General features: G+C 35.0%; 1 protein-coding gene across 12 annotated transcripts in view; it reads right to left on the minus strand.

Moving 5' to 3' along the window:
• The window catches only part of LOC114336930 (uncharacterized MFS-type transporter C09D4.1), a 467,061-nt gene that overhangs the window by 44,747 nt on the left and 409,503 nt on the right, over window positions 1-12,811 (minus strand). For 9 of the 12 annotated variants that reach the window (XM_050641711.1, XM_050641713.1, XM_050641709.1 and 6 more), the window contains one exon: window positions 62-330. The exons of the other annotated variants lie outside the window; for them this stretch is intronic. In XM_050641711.1, coding sequence (XP_050497668.1) covers window positions 62-330 — 269 coding nt within the window. The remainder of the gene's footprint in view (window positions 1-61; window positions 331-12,811) is intronic. 12 annotated transcript variants of the gene reach the window in all.

Consider the following 12,811-nt stretch of genomic DNA (forward strand, 5'->3'; position numbering starts at 1 on the left):
TTAAATAAATACTTACTTCACAACACATGATTAGTAAATAAAAGATCAAAAACTTAACTACCATTCTTTTCAGAGTGTGCTGCCTGCCTCCTTAAGTCCGATCTAGTACAGGCTATCAGAATTGTCCCTAGGACTAAAGCTATACTGGTTGATATATTCGCCCATTGATCACCAACGTGGTTTAAGATGATGGAGTAAATGTTGGTAAATGCGATTCCAAAGAGATTGCACGCGCAGTTCAGGAGACCTGCCGATGTACCTTCTGGAGCTGGGTAGGTAAGTTCTGCTGCCAATTCGAAGCCTACAGGTAGGAGGCCAGTCATGAAAAATCTGAAAATTACGTAATACAAGATTTGAGAAAAACGTTTAACTACAATGTATTTGTTCAATAACGTAAAAAAACTATTGGGACCGTGCAAGTTCGGAAGAGCGACACCTGGTTTCATAGCTCAGTAACATTTTTAGCGCTTTTAATTATATTGGCCAATTATATTAGTCCTGGTTACTGGATAATTGTCAAGGCCATAGCCCAAAAAAAAGAATAAAAGAAGAAAAAGTAAGATTGAAGTTATATTATCTTCTTCTTCTTCTCGTTGTCCTTATGCCCTATAAGAGCGTCGGACTTTGGTATCACCTATCCATCTTTTACCCATTTCTTCCACGCCTTCCGGTCTCCTGCCATTTCCTTCATCTGTTGCACTGTTTTCCCTCTCTTTGTCCCGATTTCCTCGATTTGCTCCATCCACCCCTTTCTAGGTCTGCCCCTTCTTCTTTTCCCCTGTCTTTTGGCATCTGTCACCTTCTTTACTAGTCTGTTCTCGTTCATCCTAGTTATATGTCCAAACCAATTCAGTTTTCTTTTTTCAATTTTTTTTTCTATTGGTTCCTGGCTTAGCACGTTTCTGATGTTTTCGTTCCTTTCCCTGTCCATCTTCGTCTTTCCAGCTATTTTTCTCAGATGCTTCATTTCTGCTGCATTTATGGTACTTTCATGTCTCATATTTGTGACCCATGTCTCGCTTGCATATAGAAGAGTTGGTACTGTGATTGTATTATATACATGTATTTTTGTTTCCTGGCTGATTTCCCGTTTTCCCAGTATCGTATTATTAATCGCATAGTATATTTTCGTAGCTTTCTTTGTCCTATTTGCAATTTCTAGGTCTAGCTTTCCGTCATTTGATATTATCGTTCCCAGGTACTCGTAGGCCGTCACCCTCTCCAATTCTTGTCCTCTACAGAACACTCGTGTTTCACCTCCAATCTCCTGCTCCTGCTGACCTATTTTCATCGTCTTGCATTTGCTGATGTTTATTTCTAATTTCATGTTCTCTATTTCCTCAGTCCATACATCAATTAGTCGTTGCATCTTTCTCGGGTTGTCTGCTATGAGAACGACGTCGTCCGCATACAGTAATCCTTCTATCATAACTGGTGTTAGGTGTGTGTAGCCTATTATTGTTTTTAATTGATTAGTCCTTATTTTCACATTTTTAAATAATTGATCCATAATTATGACGAATAGGAGTGGGCTTAGGCTGTCTCCCTGTTTTATTCCCTTGTTCATCCTAAATTCTAATGATCTGCTACCTCCCATTTGTACTTTTCCCATCACTCTACTGTAAGTACTTTTAATTATCTCTAATAGTTTCCTCGGTATTCCTAGCTCCTCCATAGTATTCCACAATACTTTCCGGTCTACTGAGTCGAACGCTGCTTTAAGGTCTATGAAGGTTATATATATGTTTGTTCCCCGATCATTATTTTTTTCTATTATATTTCGTAGTATGCTTATGTTGTCAACTGTTTGTCTTTGGGCTCTGAATGCTGTTTGTTCGTCTTCAAGTTTTTCTTCTACCTCTGTTCTTAATCTTCTTTCTATTATTCTCGTATATAGCTTGAACACTGCTGATGAGAGGCATATATCTCTATAGTTTCCACAGTTGTATTCTTCTCCTTTCTTGTAAATTGGGATCAGTAAGTTTTCTTCCCACTCTTTCGGCATTTTGTTTGTTCTCCATGCTTCTCTCATTATTTCCAGCAACCACTTCTTTCCTTCTTTCCCTATCCATTTTATCATTTCGGGATCAATTTTATCTGCTCCGCTCGCTTTTCCTATTTTTATTCTACTTATCGCTTCTTCCAATTCTTCTGTACTTATTTCTTCCATTTGGTTTTCGTCCTCTGCTGTCTGTTCTATGGTTCCCTCTGTCTCTATTTCTTCACTTTCCTCGCCCATATATTTCTCTTCATAATATTCTCTCCACACCTCTAGTATTTCTGTTGTATTTGTCTTTAGTTTGTTGTGTTTGTCTTTTACACCTCTGAGTTCTTTTTTTTTTCTTTCCTCTTAGACTCCTTACTTTATTCCAGAAGCATCTGTTGTTGTCTCTGTAATTTTGGTTTAGGGATTCACCAAACTTCTTCCAACTCTCTTTTTTTCCCTTTCTTATTAGTTCTTTCACTATGTTTCTGTGTTTTTGGTATTCTTTTTTATCTTGATCCTCTCTTGTGCGATTGTATTTTTTCCATGCCTTTTTCTTTTTCCTCACTCCTTCCTGTATATCTGCATTCCACCATTCGGTCTTTTTCTTTAATTTTCCGACTGTTAGATTGCCGCATATCTCTTCTGCCTTATTTATTATTACTTCTTTAAATATTTTCCATTTTTCCTCCATATCCATTTCTATTTTCTTTCTCTCCTCCATTTTGAACTCCTTATCAGTTTCTTCTTGGTATCTCCTTTTCTTTTGTTCATCTTTTAGCTTTTTTATTGCTATTCTGCTGTATTCTATCTGTTCTTGTTGTACCGGTTTTCGCCATGTCATCTCTGCCATTACCAGTCTGTGATCAGTTCCGATCTCTGCTCTCTGTTCTGTCCAGACTTGTTTTATATTTTGTTTCATTTCTTGAGTGTAGACTACGTAATCTATTATGCTTTTTGCATCTCTGCCTTCTGCTACAAATGTATATTTATCTGGTAGTAATTGCTGTGTAAACGAGTTTCCTATTAATAGGTCGTTTGTCTGGCAGAATCTGATCATTTTAATTCCATTTCTGTTTAGGATCTCTTCACCATGTCTTCCCATGCACCCAAGTCCTTTGTTTTCATCTTTTCCTATCCTTGCATTCCAATCTCCCATTAACACTATTCTTTCACATTTTTCTCGTATCTCATCTAGGGTATTCTGTAGTTCTGTGATGTTGGGGGTTGCTGGACGAAGACACTCCCGAACAAACAAACTTAAACTTTCTACATATCTTTATTCTTACAAGGTTAAAGGTACAGTTACAACTACGTCGACCGACATTATAGTTAGGATAGGTCAAGGTGACCCATATCTCGGTAACTATATCCCCTGACCACGTGCCAGCAGAGTTCAGCGAACACCCTGATACAACAATGAATGTCTCAGGTACTCGACCTTCCCACTTATATCTTATTATATTAAAAACAATGCCCATATGTATTACCATATATGGTTATGCTATACGTATTTCAATAATGACGTGTGCTGTGTTTGCAGTCTTGCGAATGAGTTGAATACTTTGAACTTTGCTACTATCGTAATAAATTATACAAATTGCAACTATAATATTGACCTTATTCTTATAACAAATAAATTAGGAAAATTCCGTGAGGGTTGTCGTGTACCATCACATCTCTCTGGGCGGGGAAAAGATGAAAGGGAATTTCAGTAACAATTTCCTTTCATCTCTATTTTATATTATTTATGCTGACTGACGTCTCTCCTTTATAAGAAAATTAAACAAACATATTAAAGAAAATGAGAAAAGAAAAAAAAATGAGATATATAAATATTTACACTGAACCTTAAGTACTAGTAAAAGTCTTATGGTGGACTATTATTACACTTTTACACTATAACACTTTTCAGTACTTATTCTTTTTATATATTATACAGCTTAACGTTATTCTTATGTATGACTACTTGTTTACCCTTTTTCTCAATAATTACGTTAGGCGTTTCATCTTTAATTACGGTATATGGACCCGAAAACAAACAGTTAAGTTTTGTGTTTGGCTCCTTTTTTATTAATACCTTATCTCCTGGTTTATAAGTTATTTTACTCGTTTTGGCATCATATATTTTTTTTTTGCTGTGTTTTGTATGTGTTAGTGTTTCTCTGGCCTCCTTTGCGGCTACTTGTAGTCTGTATTTCAGTTCCATGGGATAGTCGTCAAAATTATACAGGGGTTCTATTTCGTTTTGAACATTTGTCGGCAGTCTACATATTTTTCCGAACACTAATTCGAACGGAGTATAACCCGTTGCTGAGTGTACTGAAATGTTATACGAAAAACAGAAATATTGCACCCATGTACTCCAATTTGTAGGGAATTTTGATAGTTGTATCCTAAGGTACGCATTTAAATGTTTGTGAGTATTTTCTAAAGCTCCTATTGTTTCGTGGTGATATGCTGTTGAGTTTAGTTTCTCTATTTGCAATAATGAGCATGTTTCCTTAAATGTTCTTGCCATAAACTCTGAGCCTTGGTCTGTGACTATTTTTCTGGGTACTCCATACCTCAGAATAAAATTTTCTACCAATGCCTTGGCTACTGTTTCGGCTTCTTTGTTCTTTATTACATATCCTTCTATGTATTTACTTAGCTCACATTGCAGTGTCAATATATATCTATTCCCACTGTCATCCATCTCAAATGGTCCTACTAGATCTATAAATATTGTGTCGAATGCGCAGGTGGCAGTCGATGTGATAGTTAGAGGTTGTTTGGTTATGATAGAATGCTTATGTCTTTGACAATCGTCGCATCTCTTCACAAATTCCTCGATATCTTTTCGTAAACTATTCCAAAAATAATATTTCCTTATATTTTTGTACATTCTATTTATTCCGGCATGCCCTCCTGTTGGTAACATGTGAAAATCATTAATTATAATTCTTCTTAATTTTTCATCTGCTATATTCTGTTTGTCTTGTACTATACATATTTTGATATCTCTTTCTTTAAATATTTTAGGATCCTTTCTTATCTCTTCAATAATTGGCTGATTCTTATTATTCTTTACTAGTACTAGTTCCTTTATATTCTTTTGTGCGCACATTTGAATCAAGGCTCTCAACGATGCTCGTAGCGCAGACGTTGATCGAGGTTCTTGATATGTCGAGTTTCTCAACGACGCTCGTAGTGCAGACGTTGATCGAAAATCTCGAATCAGATAAATAATATCGTCTTCTTCATTGTACAATATACTACTATTTGTATTTTCTTCAGCCGAATCTAGCTTCATTGTTTTGCAATCGTCCTTGTCTATCAGTTTTACCTCTACCGCACTTTTCGGGAATTTCAACAATTCGACTACGTCTGGTTGATCAGTCCATTCGTTCTTCGAATCGGTGATTTCCTCCTGCTTTTTCGTTTGTGCTCTCGTCATCACTAATATACTTTTCTCTGAGTCCTTATTTAGTTGCTTTAGTTCTTCTGATGTAACTTCTATTCGTGATAAGGCGTCAGCTGTTACATTTTCAGCTCCTTTCACGTATTTAATTGTAAAGTCGTATTCTTCTAACTTCAATCTAAATTTGGTTAATCTGCTGGAAGGGTTTGTCATACCAAATAGGTACACCAATGGTCGGTGGTCTGTCAAAATAATAAATTCTTTCTGTAGAAGGTAATGTCTCCATTTAGCAATGCTCCATACTATTGCCAGTAATTCTTTTTCTATCGTAGGATAATTCATTTCCGCTTTATTAAGTGTTCTACTGGCATATGCTACCGGTTTGTCATTCCCGTTTGACAAAGTTGCTCCTAGTGCGATGCCAGATGCATCTGTCCGTAGAATAAACGTGTTCTCCTCCGATAAATCTGGGAATTCCATTACGGGGGGGTTTGATAATGACGTCTTGAGGCTTTCAAAAGCTTTTTGGCATTCTGTTGTCCACTCAAATTTTACATTTTTCCTTGATAGTCTATTTAGAGGTGCGGCTATTTCTGCAAAATGATTGATATGTTTTCTGTAATAATTTGCAAAGGCTACGAATCTTTTTGCTTCTTTTGCATTTTGTGGTATTGGATATTGTTCCAATGCGGTGATCTTTTCCGGATCTGGTGCTACACCTTTATTCGAAATCTTGTGTCCTAAATATAATAGTTCTTTTTTCATAAACTCGCATTTAATTGGATTTAATTTCAGATTTACTTTCCTTAGTCTCTCTAATACCTTCACTAAATTCTGATTATGCTGTTGTAGACTGTTGCCAAAGACTATCAAATCATCAAGATATATAAACATGTTTTCATAATTTAAACCTGACATTGCCATAGTCATGGCTCGTGAGAAACATCCTGGGCTTGTCTTTAACCCCATCGGAAGTCGTGTCATTTGATATTGACCTCTATCGGTTGCGAATGCTGTGTACGGTCTGGACTTAGAATCGAGTTCTATTTGGTAATATCCTTGGTATAAATCTAAATGTGAAAAATATGTTGCTCCTGATAAAGCGTCTAGGATTTCTTCTATGCATGGTAATGGAAATCTGTCATTCTCAATTTTGTTGTTTAGTTGTCTGTAATCTATCACAACTCTCCATTTCTTGTTTCCATTTTCATCGTTTTTCTTTGGCACTATAAGTAGTGGAGATGAGAATTCTGATATTGCATTTTCAATAATCCCGTCTTTTAACATTTTGTCTACTTGTCTATTTATTTCCGTTTTTTGTCCGTGTGGTAATCTATACGGTTTTGTATAAGCAGGTGATACTCCTTTTTGCAATTTTATTTTTGCTTTGTATACGTCCGTCGTTGTGCATGGATCGTTTTCTAAGAAAAACACATCGGAATATTTTACACATATTTTTTTCTATTGCTCTTTTTTCCTCTAGCGATAAATTTTTTGTGTTTATTATATTCAAAAGTCTTTCGGCACGACTCACCGATTGTTTTGATTCTCCCATGTGGAAAACGTCGAACTTGTCTAATCTTTCGACCTTCGGTCTAAAATTCTTAACAATTATTTCTCTATCATTGATATTTAATATCCTTATTGGTATTTTTCCGTCGACTGGTTTTGAGACTGTTCCTGCCGAGAAAATTCCTTCCGCTATCTCCTGTGGTATAGTTACAAAATCTCCGTAGTGTGTCCCGATCTCGAAAAAAAATAATTTTTCACATCTCCTAGGTATTATTATCGTATAAATTTCTCCCATAGATAGCATTTTAAAATCTCTTCTCATTCCTTCTACATGTAACGATAATTTTAAGGATTCGTAATCTATTGTAGCAAAATATTGGTATAAAAAATCGCTACCAATAACCCCATCGACTTTATTTGTGAAACTCTTCATAACTGCAAATTCCTGTGTCAACGTTATCTTCTCTGAGTTATCTAATATTTCAAGGTCACACAATAAGGTTCCCCTTGTATATATAGTTTTTCCGGTAACACCTCGCAAGCTAATACGTCGGGTTTTGTTTATGTCGGTGTAGTTTTTATCTAAACATTCTTCAAATAAAACGCTGACTGTTGCGCCATTGTCAATTAATAGTTTTTTGCGTTTTCCTCTGTAATAAACATTAATATAATTTAATCCACTTGCTGTGGAATTATCTGCCTCCATTTGATGGGCCACGAAAAAAATCTACTTCTTGTATTGTGCTTGTGTGTGGTTGCTCTTGGCGGGGCTGCTCCTCTGTTGCGAAATATGCTCCTGGTGAATTTCTGTTGCTGGGGTTTCTACCTTGCGACCAATTATTATTTCTCCCTCGATGACCATGTCCTGCTCCTCTGTTTCTTTGAGACCTACCTCTGTTATGATATTGTCTTACTTCGTTTCCATTTGTATTTCTATTATTATATGTCTTGTTACCTTCTTTTCTCCTGTCAAAACTATTTTTGTATCCGTTTGTTGTATTTCTTCTTCCGCCTCTATATGTTTTATTCATGTGGTACATTCCTGCAGTTTCCGTTCGAGTTAGCGATTCTTCGTTCTTTGCGCTTGTTATCGCTTCCGCTAAAGTGCTAAAGTTCTTGGCTTTCAAAATTGTCTTTATCTTGTCATTTTTTAAACCGTTAGTAAACACGCTTATTGCAATTTTTTCGTTTACTTTGGCCAGCACTTCTTCTGCATCTCTGTTTCCCTCTGCTTGTGCTATTGTTAATTTAGCCATGAGCTCCTCTAAACTTCTTCCAAATTTTTCTATTGACCTATTCTCTTGTTTCGCTGAGTTGATCTCCGCTGACAGAACAGGGATAGATTGTTTTACTAGAAACTTTTCTTTAATATCGGTTATTAGTGCCGCGTTTGAGTTGTAAGTGGTCTTCAGTCGTAATTTTGCTGCTTGCGTTAGTTTCACCTTCAACAGGTACTTTGTTAGTTGCGGTTTCCCTTCATCATCTAAAAATTCATCGTACAGTTCAATTGCGTCTATGAATGCTCTAATTGATTCTTCGGTGTTTCCTATGTGAGGGATCAGGTTCCCTGCTGTTTTCAGTTCGAATTTCTCTCCCATCTTGTCGTTGTTATGTTCAACTTGTCTTTTCCGTAGTTCTGTTTGGACTTTTCCGATCTTTTCTCCAATTTTTGCAATAATATCTGCAATGAATTTGTCTTCTGCTGCCTTACAGCTGTCACCTTTGTATATTTTATGCACCGTCCTAAACTGTTCCGTGATAGTCCTGAGTTTTTCCACCCATTTATCTGTGATTAGCTTATTTTTCCTTCGTTCTATAGTGTCTTTTGTGAGATTCCTATTTAATATAGTTATATCTTCCAGAATACGTTGAAATCTTTCCTCGAACATAAATTCGGCTTGGCCTGACTACGTTACTCAATAGTATATGGCCTAGTGTCTCGAAGTCTCAATTACTTCGTAAAGCTTATCATTGCCGTTAAGTTTATCAAATATAACAAAATGTAACATATAAAATAATATAATAAAACATAAATGTAAGTAAAATAAAAGGATCAATAATATTGGATAACCGTCAATATTTAAAGTGTCAGTAAATAAGTAAGTGAGTAATTATATAATAAAAAAAAAATCAAAATTTCAATATGAAAATAAAAAAAATAGTCATCAAACTTACTTCATAAGCAGTTAAACTGTATTGTATTAAAAAGAAAAATTACTCACGAATATGGGTTCATGTGTCTATGCATTTGGTCCTGGATTCTGGGCGTCTAACCTCAGCATCTCCATTGATTTAGATACTTCCTGTCGGATGTGGCGTCGAAGCTGCTTCTTCCATCGTCGATACAGTAGCCATCCGACGATGATTATGGCCAGGCTGAACGATACAATTCCCAAAACTCCCGGGATTGATAGCTTCTCGTTTTCGCCGGTTTCAGCTGTCACACCTCCGCTGTTGCCTGCTTGGTTTATGAAGATCTGTTCCTCTTTTTCTTTATTCTGGTTGTTTCCCATCTTACGTGTAGAGCTGCATACCTCAATCTATATGCGAACCAGAAAACTCCATTCTTTAACTTAAGGCACGGGTCGCCATGTGATGTTGGGGGTTGCTGGACGAAGACACTCCCGAACAAACAAACTTAAACTTTCTACATATCTTTATTCTTACAAGGTTAAAGGTACAGTTACAACTACGTCGACCGACATTATAGTTAGGATAGGTCAAGGTGACCCATATCTCGGTAACTATATCCCCTGACCACGTGCCAGCAGAGTTCAGCGAACACCCTGATACAACAATGAATGTCTCAGGTACTCGACCTTCCCACTTATATCTTATTATATTAAAAACAATGCCCATATGTATTACCATATATGGTTATGCTATAAGTATTTCAATAATGACGTGTGCTGTGTTTGCAGTCTTGCGAATGAGTTGAATACTTTGAACTTTGCTACTATCGTAATAAATTATACAAATTGCAACTATAATATTGACCTTATTCTTATAACAAATAAATTAGGAAAATTCCGTGAGGGTTGTCGTGTACCATCACAGTTCATTTGTAGAAATCTTCCATTTTTTCTTCTTCCGTTCCTTCTGTTGGTGCATATATTTGCACTATGTACCATTCCTCTTCCATTTCTATTTTTATATACATGATTCTCGAGGATATAGGTTTGAAATCTGATATTCTTTTTTCTATTGTCTCTGTGACTAATATGCCTACTCCTTCTTTCGCTCTAAGTTCTTTGTCTACCCCGGAGTAATATATGGTGTAATTTTCTGATATTTTTTCTTTTCCTCTTCCACATTTCTTTGTTTCGCTAATACCTATTATTTGCATTTTAAATTCTTGCATTTCTTGCACTAATTCGCATTCCTTTCCTCTAAGGGATGTTAAATTCCATGTACCAATTTTCAAGTTGTTATTTTCGTTTATTCTAGTTTTTGTGTCTTGTTTCATTTCCACATCAATCATGCTAGCTGTTTTTTCAATGACCTTTTTCTTTTGTCCATTTGCTTGTTGATTATCCTCTCCTTCTGTATGTTTTTCTTTTTTTTCTTTATCCGAATTCCATTCCTTTGTCTTTGCGTTGTCGTCATCGTCTTTACTACCCCTCGTTTGTTGTTTCCTTAGTTTTTTGGAGCAGATTTCTCAATTTTTTCGTTTACTCTATTCCATCTCCACTCCTCCCCGTTTATTGTAACTTTATTGTATCCTATTTTAACTTCTTTTCCCTTTTCTTTTTCGTCTTTAGCAAATTCTCGGAGCTGTTTTTGTATTTTCCTCTCTTGTTTCGTCATGTCATTGTTTAGGAAGATTTTTTGATTTCTTATGTTTTTTAGTTTATATTTGTTTTCCATGACTGTTCGCTTGTCTTCACCATTATATAATTGGATGAGATAGTGAGATTCTCCTATTTTTATTACAGTTCTGACGTTTATTTCTAGCTGTAGATTGGTTTTTAAAAAGTTCTGCATGGCTATTTTGAGGTCTGCTTGGTTTCTTGTATCAATATTCAGGCCGGTTATGACAATAGTATTTTTCCTTTTTTCTTTATCGATCCATTCCATATTCTGTTTTATTTGTGTTAATTCTGCTTTTATATCTTTATTTTCTTTTCTAAGTTCCTCGTTCTCTTCTTTTAACTTTTTCATTTCCATTGAAGTTATATTATAAAAAGGTAAACATTACAATTGCAGGTATGTAGTAAATAATATTAATTATTAAAATGCAGTACTACAAGCAAAATACAATTAATTAAATTCACTTTAATAATTGTATATCATATCAATATTGTGGAGCAACATATAACTTTTACAATTTATAACAAAGCATTTGCGAAATCCCATTTTTTTCAATGGCAGAAATATACGTCAATTTGACAATATGAATTATTTAAGAAATATGTTATTAGAAAATGGTTAGACCAACGAGACATAAATTTTAATAAAAACAGGCAAAATAACAGACAGCCTCAGACGGCCTCAAAATAGGCACAAACCAAAAAAATAGTAATGTTCCCATAACAAGAGGAGTGCGACAGAAGTGTATCCTTTCACTTCAACAACTCGTAGACGCAGTATAGTGTGAATACCAACATTGACAAGGGCGTAAAAATATTTTTTAGGAAATATTTTGAACTTTTTAGTTATGTAAATTACCATTTAATAAATTCAAAACGTATCTTTACATGCACCTATGTGCGGCAAATTCGTGCAAATAATATAAGAATTATTGTGCATTTAATGGTAGAAGCATGTAATTTGGACCACATATACTACACGTAAAAAGGTTTAAATTTAAAGATGAGGCTATCTCAGATTTTGCCTTTTACAAAAATGGCGGGCGTTCAAAATGGTTACAATACATATGTGACTATTAGCACGATAACTTATGAACGAGAAGTCCGATTTCAACTAAATTTGGTATATGGGTTCTTTTTTTGATGAATAAGATTGAGGTCTTGAACCAGAAGAATCGGTTTACCAGAAGTTGTGTTTTTACTTGTTTTTTATGTAAAAATATGTTGTTTTCTTTTTCAATTCTTTCACCCTGTATATATTAATTTTTCAAAAAGGTAATACCGCCATTGAAAAGAGCGTAAAAATATTTTTTAGGAAATATTTTGAACATTTTAGTTACGTTATTTACCATTTAATAAATGGATAACTTATCTTCACATGTAATAACAATGTCGCAGAAACCTGCGTCTTGAACCTTGACACTAAAATATGCAACTCATACTTTGAACATTAATTTAACGTCTGGGTAAGTTGCGCGATCCCCTACCTAGTAATTATTATGGGCCCCTTCATCGACCCATAACAATTTATAATTTCCAATGCACATTTGCCCAACTTAGACTTACTTTAAAATGTGTAGTTTGACAGAAAAATATGCTTATCAGAATATATTATGTAAAGATACGTTAGGCATTTATTAAATGTTAATTAAAAAAAAAATAAAAAGGTCCAAATATGTATTTTCTAAAAACATGTTTACGCTCTTTTCAGTGGCGGTATTACCTTTTTGAAAAATTAATATATACAATACAGGGTGAAAGAATTGAAAAAAAAAACATATTTTTACATAAAAAACCAACAAAAACACAACTTCTGGTACACCGAGTCTTCCGGTTCACGATCGCTATCTTATACATAAAAAAAGAACCTATATACCAAATTTGGTTGAAATAGGACTTTTCGTTCAAAAGTTATAGTGCTATTAGTCACATACGTATAGGCGCCATTTTGAATGCCCGCCATTTTTGTAAAAGGCAATATCTGAGATGCCATCATATCCAAATTTGAACCTTTATATGTGTAGTATATGTGGTCCAAATTATATGCTTCTATCAGTAAATGCACAATTCTTGTGCACGAAAATTCGTGCAAAAAAATATTTG

This window comes from Diabrotica virgifera, chromosome 1 (genome assembly GCF_917563875.1).
Source record: "Diabrotica virgifera virgifera chromosome 1, PGI_DIABVI_V3a".
Taxonomy (NCBI): domain Eukaryota; kingdom Metazoa; phylum Arthropoda; class Insecta; order Coleoptera; family Chrysomelidae; genus Diabrotica; species Diabrotica virgifera.